The sequence below is a fragment of the Orussus abietinus genome, unplaced genomic scaffold, assembly GCF_000612105.2.
Source record: "Orussus abietinus isolate OABI.00-Male unplaced genomic scaffold, Oabi_2.0 scaffold22, whole genome shotgun sequence".
Lineage (NCBI taxonomy): Eukaryota > Metazoa > Arthropoda > Insecta > Hymenoptera > Orussidae > Orussus > Orussus abietinus.
This window is the reverse complement of record NW_019394596.1, coordinates 62173-88803: the sequence shown is the minus strand read 5'-3', so window position 1 is coordinate 88803 and position 26631 is coordinate 62173. Positions and strand designations below refer to the sequence as shown.

Genomic DNA, 26631 nt, shown 5'->3' with positions numbered 1-26631 from the left:
GTTTGCAAAATTTGTGGCGAGTCGATAACGGACCTGAAGCAGCACTGGCTGATGCATCAATCAAATTCGAAGAGGTACTTGTTCTCCTGCATCTGCGGGGAGACATTTGCTACCAGAGGCGGGATGAGGATCCACATTTCGGCCCTTAAAACTGATGAGCATGGAGATCCGAATGGCCCCAAGCCGAAGAAAGCGAAGAAAGCGAGTGTGCGATCTAATCATAAGATGATAACTCGCGGGAGACGGAAAGAAACTCAGGGTTTGTCTGATACGAACAACTTGGAGGGATCCGTGGAGGGTGAAGAAGAGTCTGCAGAGTCCGCAGACAAGTCCAATATGGGTGATCAGCAGGAAACGGCGCAGCATTTGGCTGAGACGAACAAGTTGGAGGGGTCTGTGGAGTGCAAAGAGGAACCCATTGAGTTGGAAGACAAGTCCATCGCGGATGATCAACGGAAAACAGTGATGGGTTGTGAGGATGTGCAGGAGTCCGTAGAGTCCGAAGATGAGTCCACCGGGAACTATCAGCAGGAAACGGTGAAAGATTTAGCTGGGATGAGAAAAGTGGAGGCGCCCGTGGAGTGCAAAGAGGAACCCATTGAGTTGGAAGACAAGTCCATCGCGGATGATGGACAGAAAAAAGTGATGGGTTGTGAGGATGTGCAGGAGTCCGTAGAGTCCGAAGACGAGTCCACCGGGAATTACCAGCAGGAAACGGTGAAAGATTTGGCTGGGATGAGAAAAGTGGAGGCGCCCGTGGAGTGCAAAGAGGAACCCATTGAGCTGGAAGACAAGTCCATCGCGGATGATCGACGGAAAACAGTGATGGATTGTGAGGATGTGCAGGAGTCCATAGAGTCTACCGGGAATTACCAGCAGGAAACGGTGAAAGATTCGGCTGGGACGAGAAAAGTGGAGGCGCCCGTGGAGTGTAAGAAGGAACCCATTGAATCTGAACACGAGTCGACAGTGAATGATCAGCAAGAATCAATGATGGATTGGGAAGAAATGCAGAAGCTCATAGAAACAAAGGATGATCATCAGGGAACAGTGATGGATTGTGAAGAAATGCAGGACGTGAACGAACCGACTACTCTTGAGCTGCCGGCTGGTTCTAAGGACAAGTCTGCAGCTACGTGTCCGATTTGTTGTAAAGTGTACAATAGAAATGCTTTGTATATGCATATACTTACTCACACTAAGCAGAGGCCTTATACTTGCGATGTATGCGGCCAAGACTTTGCCCGGAGAGACAAGATGATGAAGCATAGGAAGAAACATGTCGGAGATCATCCTCCACCTCCAAAGACTTCCATCGCGGATATCGCTAAGCGAATTGTCGAATCATATAAACAAGAAAACGAGTCCGGAGTTTCTAAGGAATAGATTTTTGATGTTCCAAAGCATGTGAATCGCTAGCTTAATTGCATTTGTTGAAAAAGAAACAAGAAGAAAATGTGGATCAGTGTAACTAACATCTCCACCATGTTGAGAATTATGAACTTCTAGTTCATATTTCTGAACTAGTTATCCCAAATGTAAGAAGAAGAAAAAAATTGGGGGAGCCCATTTGTCACGATCAACTCGATTTTTAAGGTGGGAGCATTAACTTCCGTGAAAGTTAATTAATATCTCTGTGCATATTACATAGGGTATTTGAAGAGCCCACAACTAGTCCAGAATTTTGACGTACTTTATTTATGACTTGATGAACTGTTTCTGAGATGAAAGTCACGTTCAAATATTCATGTCCTTTTGGAGAATGGCAGCCAAAAATTTATGTCTTTTTCGTTTCGAAGCCTATGATTAGTCCTTAAATGTGGACCATGGTAGTCCATATTTCTAGATATGGTGAAGATGATTCAATGACCAAAAAATAAAAAATTAGATTCGGAATGTCCTGTCTAAAAACTCAATTAAAAAAATGAGTTTCTCTGACAGGACGTTCCGAACAACTTGATGTTACTGCTGGATGGATTACCTTTATGTTTCATTTAAAATATTAATAACTATCAGGTTGTTCGTTATGTTCAAGAAAGGAACTTTTTCGGGTTTTTAGACTGGACTTTCCGAAAAATCTGATAATTCAAGTTTGAGGTCTATGAAGAGTAACGACGAACGAAACATACATCCTGGATTACAACAATTGCATCGAACCATTAATTAGCTGCGTAAACATGAAATTCCATGATAAGCTTATATCTTTGAATTTGAATAATTTGCATTGTAAGTTTTATATTTTAATCATTCGATAAGAGGAATTGAGAAAAGTTACTCTGATGTTATTTTATTAATTTTAACTTTGCAAGCTCTTTGCATACGACTGCCCGTTTATTTTTTATTTTTACCTCCTTTAAAGAATGCACATACTGACGAATAATAGATACGATTATTAATTTATTAATCTTGATCTCTTCTCAGTTTTTATATCTCTAAAAACTGTAATACGAGGTTACTTAAAAATAAATCACATTCTATTCTATTTTTGTTCGATTTGCAAAAGCTCTTCGAAGAAAAACGGGGTTGATATAAGTAGTATTTAATTGATTGTAATTTAAGATTATTTATATCATATTTATTAGACTCCTATTGTTGGTTTGAGTTTATATTCTTCGAAAAAAAAAAAAAGTATTCGATAACTTCTTTTTAGTGAAAATAAGGACTGGTCGGAAAATGTGTATCCGCTACTTCCGACTGTTAAAGTTGTACCAGAAAGAGTTAATAAAACTTGATTGCTACGAAATTTGACAGTCTTTAGAGCCGCTTTTGACACAAAAGCACTTCTCTGCAGTTATCTTCTTTGTACTGGTAAGCATCGATTGTATTTTCTCTTCTGCGTTTTCTTTTTTATTTTCTTGTATTTTCCGTCCGAAGTAGCATCCAGTAATACGGTACGTATGTCATGTTTTTGATTTCTCCGATTTATCATATGTTTAATCTTTTGAAAAAGTACAATCTCCGGAAATTTTTTTTCATTCCGTACTTTGCCGAAAACAGAGAACGAAGGTAATATTAATTCCACAGGTATGCGTTACAAGAACAAATATAACACCGTGGTGATAATAAAAACTGTTTCCCAATGGACATTATATTATGAAGTATGACTTAACAATACGATAAAAATTAAAACTCTATCTGAAATATGAACTTATTTACTAACGTGAATACAGAGCGCATTAATCCTCTGCCAACACTATTAACGACTAATTTAAGTTGATGTATTTTTCCGAGCGTAATCACTACTCATAACAATTAATGTAACAACGAGAAGTCGGTAATTCACAACAAATGACACTCAGGAGGATTTAAACTCCAAAGGAAACGAATCGCTCTTTACGATGCCCTCCTTGGGGTAAAATTGAATCCGTAATTACGAAATAGACCCTGCATGTAATAATGTTAGGAAAGTGAATTACTGCGGTTAATGTAACGTAATAAAATGTCAGATCGCCGGAGAAATTCGCTGTCGTACACAAAGAGACGAACGGATCTCGATCACGGACTAACGTCGATCTTTCTGTTCCAGGAGGTCGGCGGTCAACGGTAGGGCCGAAAAAAACATTCAATTAATGATCATGAACGTCGTACCAAAAGTCGAAGATGGTGTAATTCCTCAGGATAATTCCGATCCGCCGAGCACCATCCAAGAGACGCCGAACAGGGACATAAAGAAGATCGAGCCAGAAAGTCCGAAGGATATCCCAAGAGAATCGCCGACGTTGTCGGCGAACAAGTGCCCAAGAACATACCCAAGGAAGTCGGCAAAATCGCAGAGCAAGGTTAACGCGAAAGCTAAGCGATCGAGACCGCAGAAGAAGTCCTTCGCCAAGAAGGACGACTTTTGGAAGGACGAGAACGAAGTGGACGACATGAAGGCCCTGCAGAACTCCTGCCCATTCTGTGGTAAGAGCTTCAAGAGCGAGCGGAAGATGATGACCCACGTGAAAGCCGCTCACAAAAGGCCATTTAAATGCGACTCCTGCAAGCAGTCGTTCTTCACCCCGAGAGTCCTGGAGGAGCACAAAAAGATGCACAGCAACGACTTCTACTTCCAGTGCACGATTTGCTTCCAGAAGTACAAGACGGAGGACACCCTGAAGCTGCACCATAAGCGGGTCCACGACGAGACCGGTCCCGAGTTCATCTGCGACTATTGCGGGAAGCTGTTCAAGCTGAAGAACGACCTGATATACCACATCGGCAGAGTGCACGTGTACAGTCTGCAAGTCTGTCGGTTTTGCGGGAAAGAGGTCAGGGACGTGGTCGGCCACGAGTGGAGGCACCAGCAACGCTCCGGGAACACCACTTACGAGTACCCTTGCTCTCTTTGCCCGGCTAAGTTCCACCGGAAGTACTCTCTGGAGAAACACCTCAAGCAACACGAGCAGGGATTCAAGTGCAAGGAGTGTGGCAAGGAATGCCGCGGCCCGAAGGAACTTTACCAGCACAAGAGGGTGAAGCATCAGGCCAAGAGCCAGATCTGCACCGTCTGCAAGAAGGTCTTCCCCTCGAGCAGCAACTTCTACCAACATGTCCTCACTCATGCCGGCATCAGGCCGTACAAGTGCGACATTTGCAGCGAAGACTTTACCCAGCGATCCAGCATGCTGAGACACCGGAAGTCTCATCCTGGTCCTTTGCCTCCGCTTCCTCCGCCCACGCCCATCGCCGACATCGCGAAGACCATTCTTCGGAACCTGTGAACGCGATCTCGCTCTTCTTTTTCTACGATCGATCCTACGACCATTGAACAAAAGTACCTCCTAAAGGTGGCTACACTCGCGTGGTGCAAAATTTAGCTGACTACGTTTGGTTAATTTCAGAAAACGAGCTCGAGTGACCGAATTTCAGTGCCCTCGACTAAACTCGTTTGATTAGATTAGCCGAAGTGATTCGTTGAATCGTTTTATTGATCGTAGAAAATTGTTTAGTCTATGCAAATATTCTGATACGTTCCAAACCTGCTAGAGCACTTTAATGTCTGGGGTGATCTACCATTATATTTGGCGTAATCAACCAAAAGTTGACTAAAGAATTCTGTCTCTTCAATCCATGTAATAACTATCCTATGACTGAACCAACAAAAATTGTATTGATTTTTTACTAAATATTTTTCTGCGGGCACGTAATGAGAAATCCTTCCGAGAAATTTGCGCAAACCGATTTGTACATATTTAAAAAGAAACACGTGGATGATCTGTTGACGCTACAGAGGAACTCGATTTACCTGCACAGATTGGAAATAGTTACGATATATCGTTACGTGTGTGATCACCTTACGGATGTAACAATAAAAAAAGTTTGGATAGTCCATACAAACTGACCTACACAGATTTAAGTAATCTGCGGAAGAATTAAATTTAACTGAACGTATTGCAAATTGCTACGATTTATCGTTAGATATTATGAGATGATTAGCCTTTAAGACTACACCTTTCGATTACAGATTTCAATTACCTTAGGGGGTTTACATACGTAACGATATACCGTAGCTATTTGCAATCTGTGCAGTTAAATCGAGTTCTTCAGCGCTCAGGCGTCAATTAAATCCGTTCAGATCGATTTTGCCCAAACTGGCAAGGATTTATCGTTAACTGCATCAATTACAAATCGCTTTGATTAATCGTCCCGTGTATAGCTACCTTAAGTTTCGCCGCTATCAAATTGTTCATGTGCAATGAAAAATTCATCAATACCCATGTACAAAGTTGCAACGGTCGATCGCTTCGAACTCTACATGCGTTAACGTCATGTAATGAACATTTTATCTGAACATTCGTTTGTCAAGGACAATTCTGATCTTAATGTTCCATTACGGAATATCGGAACTTGAATTTCGGCAGGAAATGTCAAAACGAAGAGACGTGAGACAATGTTAGAAGAACGGACGGATTGGCAGGATAATACGAATTAAGTAGAGTAGATATCGTATAAATGTGCTTTTAGCAATTAATTTCGATATTCTCCACGACAGTGGATATAATGAAAACTTCAATGAAAAGTGAAGGCAATTTATTATCGGTGAGAATGAACGTTTTTATACTTAAAGCGTGATTGCAGAATGAAAGATGTACAGCGAAGATGCTTCCTAAAAGCTAACGATATTACATGTAAAGGCGATGAAATTCAGTTAAAATCGAGTAGGTGTTAATTGTTACATTAAACATCAATTCGGTATCACAAGGCTGGAAGATACCCGCGAAGAGAAGCCGTGGAAATTGTTTAAAAAAATTCTGTTGCATGTCTACACTTTAAACCGTACAGCATGCGTGGAATCTACTTCAAGCCTTGGGACGAAGGGCCTTCTTTTCTTCGATTGTAAATTGATTTTACATAGCATATTGAAATAATGCATACTTTTTTACGTTGGTATCGTATTACCGCACTTGAAAGATTCCTTCCGCGAAGGTTTGCGAAATTGGACGGAAAATAAATAGTCTGAGCCATGTGTTGCAAATTCGGGAGTGTGTGACTGCGCCCTTTCCTTATCCCAAAAGCGTATATGTCGATATCGCGGTTCAACTGGTAATTTGTTTGTTAAAAGAATGTTTCTTTTGACGCGGCTCTTTTCTGTTTCAGGCTTCGCGCCGCCAAAAGGGGTAGGAAAAGGTGGGCCCAAAATGAGGAAGACTCCGACGCGAAGGACATCAAGCCATCGCAAGAAGATCTTCAGGAGATACAAGCCAATCGGACATTCGGAGAACCTATGTACGACTCTTTCAATTTGGCTCGAACTTCGGAAAGTTGGGTGAATTCCGAGCTGAAGGAGTGCAAAACCGAGGAAGCCCTGCGCGAGGAGGAAGTCGACAGGTTGTTGAAGAGTCTTCGAGACACGTGCCCCTTCTGTGATAAGCGCTTCAAAGACGAAAGAACGGTCGAGAAGCACGTCAGAGCCGTGCACAAAAGGCCCTTCAAGTGCGACCTGTGTCGACGAGCGTTCTTCACATCCCGTGTCCTCGAAGAGCACCGGAAGACCCACGGAACGGACTACTTCTTCGAGTGCTCGATCTGCCACCTGAAGTACAAACGAGAGGAGGGCTTGAAGCAGCATCACATCCGCATCCACAGCACCTGCGAGTCAAAATTCATGTGCGACCACTGCGGTAAACGCTACAAGCTGAAGATCGACCTCTTGCTGCACATAGGCAGAATGCACATGTGCAACATCCAGGTCTGCAGGTACTGCGGGAAGGAAGTCAAGGATGTAAGGACTCACGAGTGGCGGCACCTCAAGCGAAATCGGGGGACGAACTATCAGTATCCCTGCCCGTTGTGCGTGAAGAAGTTCCACACAAAGACCATGCTGGACAACCATTTGCTGATGCACCAGCAAGGATTCCGGTGCCCAGAGTGTGGGGTGGAGTGCCGGGGTCCCAGGGAGCTCTCCAGGCACAAGAGGTTGAAACACAAGCCCGTGTCCATGACCTGCACCATCTGCGAGAAGGTCTTTCCGTCCAGCAGCAACTTCTACCAGCACGTCCTCACTCATGCCGGGATTAGGCCGTACAAGTGCGACGTCTGCGAGGAGGACTTCACTCAGCGGTCCAGCATGCTCCGACACCGGAAGTCTCATCCGGCACCTCTTCCGCCCATCCCACCACCTACTGCGATTGCGGAACTGGCCAAAAGAATTTTGCAGAAATACTGACCTGGGCCAAAGTGGCAGTATCTCTAAAAGTTACACACAAAGCCATGATAAGACAACCACTCGTTGATGCATGAGAAAGAATCAGGTACTCCGGGGGTGGAGTGGAGTTTCGACGTCATAGGGAGATTTTCGAGCACAACAGCCTGAAACGAAATCGATTTCCTTGATCTGCCCCATTTGCGAGATCTCCACACCCAACGGCAATTTGTAGCAACACGTCCTTACTTAAGCTGGGATCAGATCATACAAGTGCGACGTCTGCAAGGAAGACTTCACTCAACAGTCCACCTCCAAGAAGTCTCAGCCCTTAAATGCCACTCCTGCCTATTTTACTATCCATTGCGATTACGGAACTGGATAGGCGGATCTTTCAAAAATACTGATACATGCAAACCAGAACCTCGTGACGAACTTCTAGGGACATTTACCTAGCGAATAGCGACGTCCTACGTTTACATCGCTTTGCATCTGCGCTTACATTGTTGGGACACTAAATTCGATGAAATTTCATGTAAATTCATGAAAATTCATGAAATTTTTTCGAACATCCTCGACTTTAATTGCTTGAAACTTGTAACAGGTTGAGTCGACATGGCTCGTGACCAACTTTCTCGAATTAATTCGTTGGGTACATCGAAATAGTGGTCATCGAGAAGACGTACTCCGAGAGAAGAGAATTACTTAAGTGACTGTTCGTGACGATCATTTGTATATTTTCATCGACATATTTCCGATAAAGGTTTTCTAAAACGTGTTAAATGAAATGTGAGGTAAGGAAAGTACTAGCTGAAGTATGTCTTTTCTGGGATCCTGGAAATAGAGTTTATCGATTCTGCGCGTTGTCGACCTTTCTTGCTGTATAGAAATAAATACGTTGATATTGGAAAATTCAATTTGCGTACCGTTTACGTGAAATGACTATTCAATTTACGAGGAGTTCAACTTGCTGCTTCCTGTTCTGAGAAGTTGTGATTTTTTAAAGTGATATGAAAGGGTCATTCTATATATATAGCGTCAAAATGTTTATAAACCTTTTCTCTAAACTGGGTGCACTCAATCGTTGGAAACCTTATCACATGATTATTGAGACCCTAAGGAAGAACGCAATGTTCATAAAATTTAATTTTTCAAACAATAGTATGTGTCCTTGGTTCTAGTTTGGGAGTTTGGAAATTTGATTTTTTATCAAAAATTTTGAAAATAGCCCTAAATAAATCAGATTAAAATTGAAATTTCATGACATTGAAATTTCGGGGCATTCCTTACAACCATATTCATGTTGTAAACTTTGAAACGATTCGATAGACCCAGTTAAGAGAAAAGTTTCATAAACGAGACCTCTGCGTGGCCACTTCACATCACCTTAAACCAAAGTGTCCATCTTCTTTCCGACGTCGCCACCATTTTGTTAGTTTCGCAGTTAACAATTTCGATCCGATGGCCCGATGACACCTGAATTAGTCATCAGATTTTCCAGTGGCAAGCGAATGATTCAAGCTACAATCGATTTGGAACATCGGGAACGGAAGGGAGATAAGATTAACGTATTCCTCTTGTTTCAGGACTTGCGAAGACCCCTTGCTGATTCAACCATACACGAAGATTTTGTACGGGAACAAAGCTGTCTGGGTGCCAGTTGGCAAGGAGCAGGTTGAATTCCCCGAGAAATCGTGCAACTTCAACCGTGCAGAATATCCGAAAGACATTGAAAGGCAAAATATGAAGAATATCGAAGACTCTCCCGACAACTTTACGAATCATTTTTGCGACGATTGCGGAATGCTCTTCAACGGAGAGAACAAGTTGATTTGCCATCGAGCTTTAAAGCACATAAAGTCGGGTCCTTGCTTTTGCCCAATCTGCCAGAGGTCTATAAAAGACGCTAGGAACCTACTTCAACATATGTTGTTGCACACGCGTACAAAGTTATACAAGTGCGACAAGTGTGGTGACAGTTTCAAACAACGCGGATTTCTGACCAGACATGTCCGGAAACATGCTGGGACGTACATTCCTCCTCCTCCGGTTCGACTCAAGGATATTATTAATGATATTCATGACTCGTTGCTCTCTCAAGTACACTGAATGTCGGGAAGGGGTACAACTTTATTCACTGTGATTTCATTGTTGACTATGTTTTTTAACCCTTTGTACTCCCAATAATCACATTTATGATGCTAACTGATTAATGTTTCGTCTCTAAAATGATGTGCGATACAAAACTCCTAAGGTGTTATTCTGTGAAGTTGAGTTTTATTTTATTTTTATTAATATCTACATATATGTACTACATTGACGACGAAATCGTTAAAAGTTAATAGTATTTATTTATACATCTTCTCTAGTCGAAATGGGTACATGAGACTGTGTCACAAGTGACAGAAAGATTTGTTGTTTTTGAACGTTTTTACTAATGTTAAGATGTATAAACAATAATGTTTATGCTTTCGGTTTTATGTGCAAGATATGTATTCTGCAGGAAATTCATTTAGAATGACCTGCTCAGTTTTTATAGGATCACATCGGACAATTTGATTTCCATTTTTGAGAGAAGTGGAGAACTATACTCACATTCGTTTTTCATAATTGTTGGAATTTAATTACGCGAGAAATCGTACAATTTATTTATTTTTTTTTACTCAATGGTCATCTAGAACGTACAATGTGTAATGATAGTATCCATTGAACTTGGCTCACTTGCTTGATGACTCTATACATGTTTTTACTTTGTGCTCAAAATGTTACCGGTTTATTTATGAAAACATTTTCTCGAATTTTATTGACATTCTTCGTAAAGTTGTAACCGAATTATGTACAACTTTATTTTACGCCTATAAAAAGAAAAGTGTATAGAATCTTTATTATAAAAAATCCTAATCCATGTGTACATTATGTATTATGGTGTCCCTTCAACAACTGAAAGATGCATTCCTTTATGTTATTAATAACTAAGATTGTCACTTTCTCCTCGAAATTTCTGTGTAAATCTGTTTTTACAGGAAATGTAAACATCACGATTCCCGAAGAAATTGCGGTTGTGAATCCGATAAGTATTTAATATCCAAAAAGGAACTAACAATAGTGTACTTTCGTTCCAAAAAGCTCCCCGAGAAAGAAGACAATTATGCTTCTTAAAAAACTTCAAATTAAGTTAATGGATGCAATTTAATAAAGAAACGTTGTAGTTCAGTTTTAACGAAGAAATAAGTGGCCAACAAAGGGCGGTATACTTATGTCTTTACCCTAGCATAACATTAAATCGACGGGAACAACAAATACTTCATATCTAACTTTCAGGATCGTGCAAAAGCTCTGCTTGCGAATGGTCAGTTAAGGGAGATAAACCCTGGGACAGTCGAAAAGATACCTCATCCTGGATAATTTTATGTGACACTCGTAAAGCAGCTAAACAAATAAATGTTTTTTCACGGAATTAGTGAAGATTTGAATGATTGAAAAATATTTTCTTTTCTGCGTACATATATTTTTATTTCGGTATAAAGTGAACATTTTAATTTGGCTTTGTAAGATACGCGCAGTCTCCATCCGCCCTATACCTGAAGTTTTGAAAAGTCATTAAAAATCAAAAAGCCTAAGATTTTAATATATTTGAAGGCGTACTGAATTTGTAATATGGGAATTATTCGCAGAATGCCGCGTTTAAAAGGAAAGTTCGAAAATGGTCCAAAAAAAAAAGAGTACCAATTTTTTGGAATTTTTGGGCGAAATTTCACCAAAATAAAAATATATTCAATTAAATAAAAAAGAAAATATTCATCAACAGTTCCAGTGATAACTAATACCATGCAAAAGCATTAATTTGTTTATCCGCTTTGCGGGCGTAAGAAAAAATTCTCTAAGTCGAGTTATTCTTTCGATTTTTTCAGCGTTCGTTTTCCTGCAGCTCCGGAGAACCTTTCCGCAAACACCATTCGTAGCGACAAGAAGTTAGAAATTAACCAAGTTCTCTTGATTTCAGGAGCAGCACAGACCCACTTAGAATCCGATCTTACAGAAGAATCGAGATCGGTGGTAAATCGGTCTGGATACCGCACTTAGAAGCGGAACCGCTTTTCGACACCCAGAGAGCATACGTGAAGATCGAGATCGATGGAAGGCCAGCTTGGGTGCCGAGCTCGAGCATAGATCATCGACAGGATAATCCTCACCAAGTTCCCCGTAAAACCACCGTCGACAATTCCAAGTTGTGCATCACCGAGTGTAAGATCGAATACGCGGAGCAGGAAGAAGTGAACGACTTGCTGAACAGCCTCGGCACCCGTTGTCCCTTCTGCGAGAAGGTCTTCAAGGATGGACCAACAGTGGAAACTCACATCCGAGCGGTGCACAAAAGGCCCCAGCAGTGCGATCTCTGCGAGAAGTCGTTCTTCACTTCCCGAGTGTTCGAGAAGCACAAGAGAAGCCACGACTACTTCTTCGAGTGCTCGATCTGCCACCTGAAGTACAAACGAGAGGAGGGCTTGAAGCAGCACCACATCCGCGTCCACAGCAACTGCGAGCCGAAGTTCATGTGCGACCACTGTGGTAGGCGCTACAAGCTGAAGATAGACTTGTTGTGTCACATCGACAGGATGCACATGTGTAACCTACGAGTGTGTCGGGTCTGTGGGAAGGAAGTTAAGGACGTGCGGTCCCACGAGAAGCGGCACCAGAAGCAAAATCGAGCCACCCATTTCCAGCACCCTTGCCCACTTTGCGTGAAGAAGTTCCACGACAAGACCATGTTGGACAACCACTTGTTGAGGCACGAGCAAGGATTTAAGTGCCCAGAGTGTGGGGTGGAGTGCCGAGGTCCCACTGAGCTGTCCAGACACAAAAGGACGAAGCACAAACACCTGGCTACGACCTGCTCCATCTGCAAGAAGGTCTTCCCCTCGGGGAACAACTTCTATCAGCACGTCCTCACTCATGCCGGGATAAGGCCGTATAAGTGCGACGTCTGTGGAGAGGACTTCACCCAGCGGTCCAGTATGCTGAGACACAGAAGATCTCATCCCTCTCCTTTGCCACCTATTCCCCCACCGACGCCGATTGCGGAACTCGCCAAAAGGGTCCTGCAAGAATTCTGAAATCTCTGCGGGAGATGTCCTGGCATGGACATTCTACTGAGGTGTTTTAATAAGTAACTGCAAACTAAATACTGCAAAATGTTTTTAATTTCTTTTGGCCAACTTTCATTTTTCACAATTTGGTAATTAACGGCCATATAGTAAAAAGTGGGAAAGGGACTATTTGTTTAAAATTCCACCCTCTTTCTCCACCTAAGAAATTAGTTAATCGATACGGAACAGCCTATACTCGAAGTTTAACAAAAGAAATCTTCAAAGGTATTCAAGGAAGGGTAACGTTAGTTTTGTTATTGTTGTGAATTTTTATGTAAAATAAACTGAGCCATTCATTATTGTAGAAATTTTTTTTCTAAGGGCATTGGATAGAACTGTCTAAAACTTTGAGACATGATTCGTGAGCACCTAGGATTTATCCTGACGCTTTGAAAATTTCGACTTTTCAAGAAAATTGTTTAACTCTCCTTAACGTATTAAATTCTAGGTGCCTCGTAATATATTTTAAAGTGCGTCGTGTTTTTGAGAGAAGAACAAAAGTTATCACAACTTGCTGAGAAAGGTGAGGTAATTAAGGAGGACGGTAAATACAGAGAAATGGTTCGTCGACAGTAATATGTATGTTGTTACTTGTATATATCTTCTTGAAGAATCCGTTTATAAATTGAGATTATTAAGTGTTCACTTGTAAGAATAAATTATTCTCCCGATATTTATAGCATTTCGCGAGTGCCATGCTTGCACTTCGACGATATACTTTGATAATGGAATTGCAAAGTTCGTCGGAAGAGCGTCCGGAAAAGCTGCACAAAATTAATTCCATAGCAGAGAAATGCTGCGAAGGAAAGAGCAATGATTCCAATGATCTTACACCGAGAAGAAAGACTATCACCCCTTATCACCGCAAACTGTGAAATAGGCACCAGTCTCTAAAAATGACATGACTTATAACCAGGTAGAGAAAGATAAATTTGTAGTTATTCTCTCTTTCTGCAGGGATATATCATATCTGTGTTAGAGCCGAAATCACAGCTCGCAATGATAACGTTTAACGCAATTTTTCCTCAGTACCCAAGACACTAATCAGGTCCAACTGCGTGCAGAATGAAGCGAAGTCAACGAAGCTAACCGAATTCTCTTAATTTCAGGGAAGGATACGACCCTCTTCGAATCAAGTCCGAAGTGCCGGATGCTTGGGAAGAAGCTACCGAAGCTTCAACTTCGATCCATTCCGATATCTGGGTGAAGTCCGAGTGGATGTACCCATACTCCTGTATGTCCGAGTCGGAAACTTCCCTTAGCACGTCAAATGCTCCCGAGCACGTTAACGGAGAAGCTGACCAAAACAAATCCCCAGGCAAAAAGTCCATCCCAGATCCTGCGAGAAATGTTCGAAGAAATGTCAATTGTCTGGAGGGAATCCGGGAAAATCGAAAGCACCCTTGCGAAGAAAGTCAGAAGATCATCGGACACGCGAAACGGCAGAGGCCGAAGCGCTACAGATGCCACCTTTGCACCAGGTCCTTCGTAACCGTGAAGTTGCTCGAAGTGCACAGGAACGAGTACCACAGCACCAACTACATAGAGTGCTCCATTTGCAACCACAAGTACAAGTCTCAGCGAGGTCTGACTCAGCACGAGACCAGGGTGCACAGCATCTGCGAGTCCAAGTTCGAGTGCGACTACTGCGGCGATCGCTTCAAGTTGAAGATCGACGTGTGTCTGCACATCAAGAGGAAGCACATGTACTTCGTGGAGGAGTGCCGCTTCTGCGGGAAATCTGTCCGGGACAGAAGCGCCCACGAGCGAATCAGACATCAGGGTCGCAAAGTCACGGACTACCCTCACGCGTGTTCCCAGTGCACCTTGAAGTTCGAGTCCGTGGAGAAGCTCTACACCCACGTCCTGGGACACGCTAACGGCTTCAGGTGCTCCGAGTGTGGCATCAGGTTCTCCACTTTGGAGCTGATGACCGACCATAAGATCCAGAAACACAAACCTGCTTCCTGCGTCATCTGCAACAAGCCCTTCAGTACCAGACGGAATATGTACCAGCACGTCCTCACTTACCACAGCAACATCAAGCCCCAGCAGTGCGATATCTGTGGGGAGGCTTTTAGGAAAAGAAACGTCATGCTAGATCACAGGAGCGAGCATCCTGGACCTCTACCTCCGATCCCGCGGCTCCCAAAACGCGCACCGATCGCCAAACTCGCTAAGATCATTCTGCAAAAGTATTCTTCGTTGTGTCAATGATCATTTGTCGCGGTGATAATTACGGTGGCAAGAACTATGTTGCGAACCCTCTCAGGAAGCAAGCTTCGCACTCGGCGTGCCTTAAGCTTTGCGTTAAGCTTTAGACAAATATTTAGTTGGGTTGATAAAAGTTAGCTCAACCGTAGAAGATGATTATTATGTGGACCATCAATTGTTTGAGTGATATAGTAAAATTCCACGGTTAATTATTTTCGGTAGTTGGTGGTAGAATCACCCCATGTGTTTATGTGATTTGTGTGTCCACTTTGGAGCTGATGACCAACCATGAGATCTAGAAACACAAACCTGCCTTCTGCGTCATCAATATTTCAGTCGATAAACCAAATGCTTTCGTTAAATGTACCAAATTGTTTTAACATTTTGGGGTGATCTACTATAATATTTTATGTAGTCAATCGAAAGTTGTTAACCTAAGATTTTTATCATCTAAACGAAATATTTGGTGGTTGTTATAATAACCGTAATCCATGGTGGAACCAAGAAAATTTCTATTCATTCAAAATTACCTTCCGTCCCTATTATTACATTGCGATTGTACTGATGTTATGTAATTAATATTTCAGTGGAAACAGAAGACAATTTTAGAAAAACCACGATTGCAAATCGACTCGATCCTGGCTTTAGTTTTACAAATTTGCGTAATAATCGGGGAGACGCGTTATTTTGACGTTATTATACATATTCCAAATGTTTATAATTTTTGGACAGCTGTTTAGTCCCATCACTAGGATCGATGTCTCATTTGTTGAGTGAATGTGTTAGAATTTCGAAATTGTAAATAATTCTTAGGTTCGAAAGGAAAAATATCGATAGCTTAGAAATAACAAATGATACATTACAAATGATCATCGAAAGAATAAAATATACATTTTTAGGAATTCAGGGACGTTGAACTCTTTGAGTTCCTAACATGGTAAATGTCCCCGTTAAACAATATTGCGGAAAATCGTGATAATTTGTAAGAATTCGAGACTGTCCTAATTTTGCAGGAACATACCTTAGTGACAGTGTTTAATTGATTCTATTTCATACAGTTCTACATTGACGATACTGAAAAAATCGGTGCTTAACGCTATGAGTGTTGCAATTAAAACACTTAAATTAAAGAATATTAATATATATTATTAGCCCTTTGACTGCGAAAAATCTGTCTACACTGATTAAAGCCCATGTAAATTTACATACTGAATCATTGGTTATTTATATGGTAAATTACAGTAAAATTACATTGTCTCCGTGACATCACATTAAATTCAAGTAAAAATGCACCAATACGGCAAATATAAAATGTCAGGGCTATTTACACATTTTCTAATTTTCAATTGTTTCATTTTACGTTTTTCTGTCTGAAACTTCGCTAATACGTCGAAAGGGCTAAACCAGTCAAAGGGTAAATTATTCTTAATTATTCTTTCGCAAAATGCGCTTACGCGTTCGGTGCACCTTGTTTTGGGAATAATGAGAATTAAGATGAGATGTTAATAATAATCAGCGGCGATTTTAATGTCATCTTTTCTAAGCCGGAGGCAGATTGACTCGATAGACAAGAAATTCAAATTAAATAACACTAATGAAAATACGTACCTTGTGTTAATACCGAAACACAAAGACAAATGTAAATCGTAATTCACTGTAAAAAAAAAAGACACCAAAGATACGTTTCACTTTCATTACATGCGAGCTTACACCCGTTATCATGGCATAAGAAGTTTCACTTCGAAGATGTAAGTGCAACAATCATCCCGAGAGCCAACGAAAGTTAATAGACTTCTCCTAATTTCAGGAATGAAGATCAAGTGCCATCTCGAGTAATGAGGCGCAATCATGTTGGTGCAATATTCCCCTGGATCCTATCATCGATAAAACAAGATCCAAGTGATGATAACGAAAGTCTCGAACAAGGTGAAGATATCTACTGGTTTCCGTATTCGATAAAGCAAGATGATGATGATAACGAAAGGATCCAACTTGAGACGAATTTCGGTTGGATATCATCAATAATCAAAGAAGATCCAGACGCCGAGGACATGGATCCATCCGAGAATGATAAGGAAAGTAACCAACTAGAGAGGAGTTTTGACTGGATATCATCTGTTATCAAAGAAGATCCAGACGCCGAGGACATTGATCCATCCGAAAATGCCAACTGGTGTACTGTACACGCGACAAACTCAATTGTTTCCAACGAACTGGAATCCGTGATAAAGAAGGAGCCAGTCTATGCCGAGCTGGACAACTTAAACGGAAGAGATTTAGATGACAATGTGGCAAGAGTTCAGACACGATCAAGTAGAGATGGCCATTGTCAGAGAACAACTTCACCCAGAACACCTAACAACATTTTGATGACTTTCGAGTGCACGGATACAAAGTTAGAGATCGAGGAGGAATTTCAAAGTCCAGCCATAGCTTCCTCGTTGGAGTTTCCGAAGAAATGTAAAGAGGAAGACCCTGAGCCAAATGAAAGTCCCAATTCGAAGCCTCTCGCCATGAGAAGGCAAACGGCGAGGAAACGCACTTCTCGAATAAGAAGAAAGACAAGCTTCGATTCATCGAACTTCAACGAACAAGAAGCGAAAATCGAGCCTAGGGATTATTTTCAGTGTTCGATCTGTAACCTGAAGTACAGGACGAAGCAGGGCTTGCAACATCATCGACTCAGCGCCCACGGAGTGCTTCGATCCGAGGAAGTCGAGCGAAGCTTGAGACTTCACGGCGCGAAGCATAGATATGAAGAAGATCGCGGCCCGACGAAGATCACGAAGCGTTACCTCTGCTACCAGTGTAATGAAAACTTCACCGTAGCTGCGGAATACAGAAGACATCTGAAAACGCACGAGAGCGAATACCACGAGTGCTCTATTTGTAGGGTGAAGTGCAAAACGAAGCGCGGTCTGATACATCACCAATCCTGCATCCATAACGTAGGGGAGTCCCTGGAAGAAAGTCAAAAGATGAAAATCCGCTCGTCGAAGAAATATCGATCGAAGAAGCGCGGTAAAGTTTACTACTGCTACCTCTGCGGACAGAGCTTCATGAAGCTTCAGGCCCGGGACGAGCACGCGAAGTCTCACAAGACCAACTACGTGGAGTGCTCGATCTGCAACTTGAAGTACAAGTCCAAGGTGAGTCTGCAGCACCACTACACGCGCACTCACGTCGTCAACTCCAGGAACTTCTTCTGCGACTATTGCGGCCAGTGCTTCAAGCTGAAGCTCGACATCAGGAGGCACATAGTCAGGAGGCACATGTGCAACCTGAAGCAGTGCCGATTTTGCGGAATGGCGGTAAGGAACTTGTACACCCACGAGTGGCAAGTTCATAAGAGGAAGACCGCGAACTTGCAGTACCCTTGCAGCCATTGCGAGATGAAGTTCGACTCGAAGATTAAGCTCGGGAACCACTTGCTGAAGCACGAGTGGGGGAACTTCAAGTGCAACGAGTGCGGGCTCGATTGCCAGGGATCTCGGGAATTGTTCGATCACAAGAGCAGGAAACATCAGCCGACGAGCTGCCCCATTTGCGGCAAGATCTACAGCACCAGCCGGAATCTGTACCAGCACATGCTTTTACATAGAGAGGTCATGCCTTACGAGTGTGACATGTGCGATTTGAAGTTTCCTAGACGATATAACTTGCTGAAGCACAGGGAGACTCACAGCGCCCCGGTTTTGGGACAACCACCACGGGTGGCCATTACAGAACTCGCCAAAGAGATTCTGCAGAATGCAAATTAGATTGGTCAGTTCCGTTGGTGGATGGTATCGAAAATAACAAAAATCTGATCGTTCTTTAAGCGTTGTGAACCCATAAGTGCGTCCGACGTTTGTTCCGATATTGCTTGCACGCCCTGATAAAATTCCCCCATACGCCAAAAGGGCTTAGCGCTCAAAGGGTTAAAAAAGCTGACCCTTAAATGAAATTTTGACCATTATGACTCTGGGTCATCACATCATAAATCTGCATTCTGTACAATCATACATGCAATCTGGTACTTTACCATATTCTTGAGCAGATAGTTGCAATTAATAATAGTCGGGGATAAAATGTAAATTTGTTTTTTTAGGAGTTTAATTTATATTTATTGTGTATTATGATACGATGACGTTAAGTAAGAATTACCCAATTTCCATTAGGGGGTAACTATTATTTATATATATAGTATAGATAACTTCGGAAGAAAATGACAGAACAATAAGATGTCATTTTTCGCTTACATAGTGTAGGAATTTTTCAAGATGGCGTCCTCCTGCGAAAAGTGGCAACTTTTTGGAATCCTACTTTTTCCTCATTTTCTCTAAAATTAAGAAAAAATGAACAGGTTACTACAGAAGGTTCATCGTAATTTATCATTCTTTCCCAAAACCTCGACAACAAACTCATGTTTACGAAGCTGTTGAGAACAATAACAGTATTTATCTTTGCGTTCGCAGACTAATGTTCTCAAAAAAGTAACGTTGCACCTGTAAACTCCAAATAAGTTGAGATAAGTTGAGAAAATAAATTACCGGAATTTCATACGTGCCATTAAAAAACCTCTATGTCTAGTTATGTATGTTGTTTTATAAAACATTTAAAACATCCTTTCGTTCAGTCTTAGACAAAGCTATCACGACGAAGGAAGAAGAAATTCTGCCCTAAATCGACTTGCATCCTTGCGAAGGATTTTCTTGATTATAAGGACACGATGGCGAGCACCCAAGAATTTGAAACATCAGAAATACGAAAGAAGGCTGATTTTATTCTATAGAAAGAAAGTAACCTGAATTTCGTTTTATAAAACATTTAAAAATTTCTTTCGTTCAGTGTTAGTTAAAGCTATCACGACGAAGGAAGAAGACATTCTGCCCTAAATCGACTTTCATCCTTTCAAAGGATTTTCTTGATTATAAGGACACAATTGCGAGCACTGAAGAACTTGACACATCAGAAATACGAAAGAAGGCTCCAAGAAAAAAGGAATTAACCGAGTTCGTTTGCTTTCAGGATTGCGGACGATCCACTTCGAATCCAACCTTATATGGTGGTCCACGTTCAAGGGCAGCCCACATGGACACCATACAAGACTGCACAACCACAATCGCATACAACAACTCCTTCGGCCACGTGGGTGAATTCCGACTGTCCGGATGTGAAACCAAACCCGGACGAATTGCAAGAGGCTTCCTTTGGTTTCCCGATGGATCCAGAACAGAAGAAAGCCACATTAGTTAGTTTGAAACAGAAGGAGACCCAAAAGAGTGAGAAAACGTGCTTCAAGTGTCCCGTCTGTGGAATAGGTTTCTTTACCCCCAAAGACCTAGACACACACACACGGATTCACAACGAGTTCCACCAATGTCCCGACTGCAGCTTCAAATCCAAATCGAAGCCAGGATTGAAGCAGCATCGAGTAAAGATGCACAACCCTATGGAACTACAATTCGCCTGCAACTACTGCGAGAGTCGCTTCAAGGTGAAAAACGACTTGATGCTTCACTTGGACAAAGCACATGCGAGGAGCCACGAAAGAAGGCAGTACAAGGGTCGACGAGCCGCCATAAACCGACAAGAAGCTTCAACCGAAGTTTCGGACGCTTCTAAAACGAAGCAAGACCCCGTCTTAGGTACTCTGAAGAAAGAAATTAAGTTGGAAATCTCGGACGAGGAGACGACGCTGAAGAACGAAGCGAAGAGCTGCAAGCAATTCTTCAAGTGCACCCGCTGCAGGTCCTCGTTCACCATGCAGAAGGATTTCCATGACCACAAAAAGACTCACGAGCCTCAATACTTGGAGTGTTTGATATGCAACCTGAGCTACAGGACGAAATTCAATCTTTATCAGCATTATGCCCAAGCCCACGGTAACTGCGATTCGAAGTTCGTATGCGACTACTGCGGGAAGACTTACGAGCTGAAGAAGGACTTGAAGCGGCACATCAAGCAGCACATGAATAGCATACAGACCTGCAAGCAATGTGGGAAGGAAGTGAAGGACCTGAAGCGGCACGAGGCGCTTCATCAAAGGGAAGATCCACCCACGTCTAGGTTTTTCTGCCGTCCTTGCCTCCGGGGGTTCAACACGCGGAAAGGACTTCGCAAACATCGGCTTAGGCACAAAGAGGGATTCGAATGCGAGACGTGTAGCGAAAGGTTCCAAGTGTACAGAGAATTGGTTCGCCATAAAAAATCCAACCACTATAACTATCCGAAGAGGAAACCCGTGCCGATTACTTGTCCACTCTGTAAGCAGCTTTTCCCCTTCAGGAGCAGCTTCTATCCCCACGTCCTCAAACATGCTGGGATCAAGGCGTATAAATGCGACCTTTGTGATGAAAGCTTCAACAAGCGGAAATCTATGCTCCAACATAGGAAATCACATGCACCACCATTACCTCCACCTCCACCTCCCGTTTCCATCGCGGAACTCGCCAGGAAAGCCTTGTCCAAATTTTAATTCACGATGGCAAGTTTAAATGATGTCAAGATTAAACGATGCTGATATAAAAGGGTCATTCTATATACATAATAATAATTCAGGCAAAAGTTGCCTGCCATGGTATGAAAAATAAAATTAATTTCAGGAGTTTCTTCAATTTCTTTAGTGGTGTAATCGAAAAAATGAGATTTTTGTTTCTCGCGTATTGTTTAGGCTTTGATAAATTGGAATTGTTGTTAATGGTTCCCAGAGTACTTGAGTGGGGCTTATGAGTTGAAGAATACGCGTGTTCTCACTTCATTGTTCATAAACAACTTTATTCTTCTTCCTATTGTCTAGTTTCCTGAATAGCCGGAATTCTGTCTGTAAGTATGTAATTTGGCTAAGAGTGTGGATCAGTACTTTAATATAATATAGTTTACGATTATAACTGCACATTAACTTGAAATTAATTCTGCATCTATATATTAATCGAGAAGAACTCTTTCGATGATGTAATTAATGAAAAGATCAAAGTGTTCTTATGAAATTTTACATCTGTCTTACGTCCACCACGTGGTCGAAAAAATAGGATTAGGACGAGAAAGAATGTAACAATGCTATTATAATTTTAAGATTTATATTATTCGACTAAAATCCAGTCTAGTATCTGGGGAAATTTGGAAAGACAACGAAGTGACAACACAACGATATACATAATAGACCAAATTTTTCTCAAGATAAATTGGGAATGTAGACTATTATGTATATTTTACGTTGTAGAAATTGTTACTCCTGGATAAAATTCAATATTACAAGTAATTTCATTTCTTTAAAAATTGTCGTTTCGTATGGGACTTTTTCTTAATACAATAAATTGACTTCGTACAATTGTATACATGTACAAGTAATCGGTACAGCTGGTACAATTTTCCACTTGCATTAGAACGCGAATTGTAGTATTTCTGCATTAGAAAGTTTTATGTCTATGATATGTGAATTTCTCGTTCGCCGTTAATTGCGAGTGTTAAGAGATGAATAGAAATGAATGTAATGGGTAAAGTAATAAATTGTAAAGAATGCCCAGGTATTATTAAATCTGTTTCTATCATTTTACCTATAACATATATACATATCGAAAGAAACTTCTTTTTCTAAGATGATCCCTTTCTCGTAACTTTCCATCGTCATGAAAACGTCTTACCATTTAGTCAGGATGAAATAATAAATCTCATAATTATTAGATGAAATAAATTTCATTAGAAAACAGTGTAAGGCCTTTTAATAGTAACACTCGAAAGAAATACCGAGGGTTTGCCTTTCTGAAAAATGTCGATAAATGCCTTGCGAAATATGAAGGATAAATGATCACGGTTTAGTTAACAATCATAATAAACTTTAATAGCATTTTCTTATGCTGTACAAGACCACAATATTTTCTTTCTTTTTTTTATATATATATATATTTTATCAACGACGTTTATACATAAGAATTCGCATGTGGAAGAGTGGCGAACAAATAGGGAAAATTCAATTAACCGAATAATTTTGGTTTCAGGAGCATTGAAGATCCTCTTTTTGTTGGGCTTCAGGCAACTTTCGAGTGCGAGGAAAAACCTATTTGGACACCGGTCGTCGTGGTAAAATCTAGCAAGAATGACGAAAAAGTCCAACCTGTAGCTTGTTTTAATCTCTTGACAAATTTCATATGGACGAGTGCCAACGAAAATGAGCCATACGTACCGGTGCTTACTAGGAATCTAGAAAATGTACCTTCTGACACTTGTCCTTTCTGCCGCAAGCAGTTCAAAACGAAAAGATTGGTCAAGAGGCATATCAAAAAGAGCCACAAAAAGCCGTATACTTGTGAGATTTGTAAGGAAAAGTTTTCCTCATCGAGAGGCCTCCAAGAGCATGTGAAGATTCACATTAGAGGTTTCTTACACTGTTCGGTGTGCAATCGCAAGTTCAAAACAGAGGGGAGTATGAAATCTCATCGACGACGCATTCACAAAATCTGGAATGAGAAATAAAATAGAAAACAATTACACGACATCAATAGATAGGACAATGAACGATGTTCGACTTAACTATTACTTAGTTCAGCCCCACAGTATTGTATTATTTCATTATTCCTACAATTGTTAAAGTATTTTTCATTTGATTTACATGACGCTGTACCTGTTACTAGCCATTATTATTTATGTACCCAGTATTTGTAAATCCTTGTTCGTTATTCCTCGCTGTACAAGTGTGTCTGTATTACATTTCATTAAGGTTTCTTCTCTTTACGATTGTATGTACAGTGATACGTATACGGATAAGGAACTTACGTTTTATTTTTAAGGAAATGAGAATTCTCTTCGACATTTCATCAATTCTGTGATGCACTTTCGTATTTACGAATGTGATTGTTCGTCTCTTAAAGGGATCACGATTGTAATAAAAAGCTCCAAAGAAAGACCTGTATTCTTCTTGTAAATGACAACGGAATACAAGGATTTTTCCAAATGAAATGTCACGACATCTCTTAATTCTTATGTCAGTGGAGTACCGGATGTGATTCTACGTGTAATTAATCCATTTTCGAAGACTTCCTAATTATTCCTCCCGACACCGTATATCTCATTCGAAACATGTCTACTTTATTTTCCAAAGACAATCCGAAAGTCTGAAAAAAAAAGTCCTTAAAAGTTGAAATAAGTAAAAAGAAAAAAGAAACAAAAATAAAGTGGAATTTCCTCATCTTTTATAGGGCCTATCGTTCTACGAGCACGCCGATGTACCCAAAGACCTTAAAATCGCTTGTTCTAACGAAAGACCAGCACAAGCGTGAAAATTGCCTGAAAATCAATCCCAAGACTAATATAACTCTTTTATGCTTTCAGAAACATCGAAGACCCGCTTGAAATTCATCCCCACATGATACCAGAGCTGGACGAAGACCCTTGGGGACCAATTTCGATTCCAGAGATCGACGAAGTTACCGACAACATCCCCGCCGAAACCTACTCCAGCATTTCGTCGAATTCAAACAGAAACAGGAGACCGACCGTCGCCGAATTGAAGCTCATGGCCGACGTGTTTTCCGACGTTTTGCCAGACTTCAACTGGGCGGACATGAATTCTAACAACTATGAAGTCGACGCTCATCTCGAGTTCTCTGGAGACTTTCTTTCGCGTTCGAGCCCCGCCGAACGAGAAGAAGTGCTGGACATCTATTCGGAAGACCTGGCGAACATCGGATCCACCGATGGATTCTCGGACACGACGAGGGATGAAGAGACCGAGTCTCCATTCGGGATTTCATCGATCATCGAATGTACCGAAACGAAGCTGAGTATTCCCGCCCAACAGGAGCCAACCTCGCGAACAAAGGGACGTATAAGACATATCCTCAACTTCCCTTGCCGCTACTGCAAGATGCACTTCATGGACAAACGCGCGGCCGAGGAGCACTACATGCTGCGACACAGAAGGGTGCACAAAAGGTGCAACCTCTGCATGCAGTCCTTCCGCTCGCTGAAGGACCTGGAAAGGCACAAGAAGATGCATCGCTCGGACTATCTGGAGTGCCCGATTTGCCACATGAAGTACAAAACTAAGACCGGGCTGGAGAACCACCACCTACGCATGCACACCACCTGCAAGCCCCAGTTCTCCTGCGAATACTGCGACAAGAAGTATTTGGTCAAGTATAGCATGCTCATTCACCGTAATCGGACGCACATCATCGGCCCCCAGACTTGTCGGATCTGCATGAAGACGGTGAAGGACCTGAAGAGCCACGAGTGGTACCACAGGAGTCACATCGGCCGCAATCCCGATCGACGGTACACCTGCACAGTCTGCAGAAAGAAGTTCCTTACGAAGATGAACCTCGACAATCACATGACGTTGCACTCGAGAGAGTTCAAGTGTCTAGATTGTGGCAGGGTTTACGAGAACTCCTGGACTCTGACGATGCACAGAAAAAAGAAACACAGGCCGCCCCCCCTCAAGCGCTCCATGCGATCCATGAACGCTGTTTCCTACATGGAAGAGTCTGATTAGAATCCCTCCGATAAGATTGCCAATTGCAGACTCGGTAAATCTGGGATTTAAGGGACCTACCTTCGATATGATCCTGATCTTGACGTATGTTGGCAGGGCCAACATACGTCAAGATCAACTCCACAAGGTCCTTCGCTCGTTGTTTGTTAAGAAGTTGTTAAGAAAATCATTTTTATTAGTTGAACACATGTTCTCAACCCTGGGGGTACAATTGAAGACTCATAAACTGGGATATACACGTTATATACAAATGTTCAGTGGCGGACACGAATCCCTCCCCTGCAGATACGGCATCGCCTATGCAGGATGGGAGGGCATTGATGTCTCCCAGTGATCATGCACTTACTATTCTGCTTTCATTTTTCTCGTGAAGATCCTGTCATTACGCGCGTGATTCCAAAGGAAGAGTCCTACAGCATTTCAAAATGCGTTTACACGACAATAGAATGAGACGATGACAATGAAATATCATTAAGTGAATTAGAATCTGATGTAGTTGTGGCTTGGAGATGGCTGGATTCTACCTACTGATCCAACCGAAACCCAAATTGACTCAAATTAATTCCTTTTAATAATGTTGAAAATATTAACGTATGTTTAACTTTTTTATATCGTGTTTCTAGTATTTGGATTTATTAGTTTGAGTCAATGTGGGCTTAGGTTAGGTCAATAGTTAGAACTCGGCCATTTACTTGCAGTAATGTAGGAGTCTTTAGATGTATGTTCAGCAATGAGAAACGAGCAAACGAACAACAGGCGACGGCTAAAAACTTGCGGAGGTCAGTCAGAAGGGTGGCCTTGCCGACATATGTCAATGTCAAGGTCTTCGGAGGTGGGTGGCCCCTAAACTCCACATTTTCCGCAGACTCTTATTGAGCTCGCAGAGCTCGAAGAACGGTCGAAAGACTTTTAGGAAAGTACCAAAGGAACGATCAACATTGATTTTGTAACATTCTTGAGGGGGCGCACAAGTACAAGGCTTTCCGACAATAGCGATGGGACGTTGAATTAAAATGTTATGGAATAATATGGAAATTATAATCGGGTGCTAAGTGTTCTATTTCGAACTACTGTTGATGGCATTGTGCATGAGATACGATGTCGATGAAAAGGAATTTCATCCATAACACGATTGATCTTTGCCTTGAGATCGTCAACGGATTGTGATTTGT

The 26631-nt window shown here is 41.6% G+C and overlaps 2 protein-coding genes across 2 annotated transcripts in view; both read left to right on the top strand.

Moving 5' to 3' along the window:
- The window catches only part of LOC105701967 (zinc finger protein 91), an 83540-nt gene that overhangs the window by 48370 nt on the left and 8539 nt on the right, over positions 1–26631 (top strand). The gene's annotated exons all lie outside the window — the stretch shown is intronic.
- LOC105701971 (zinc finger protein 135-like) lies at positions 12723–16755 on the top strand. The gene is made up of 2 exons (XM_012429142.1): positions 12723–12779; positions 13881–16755. Exons 1-2 carry the CDS (start codon positions 12763–12765, stop codon positions 14986–14988), a joined length of 1125 nt encoding a protein of 374 aa, XP_012284565.1. The 5' UTR covers positions 12723–12762; the 3' UTR covers positions 14989–16755.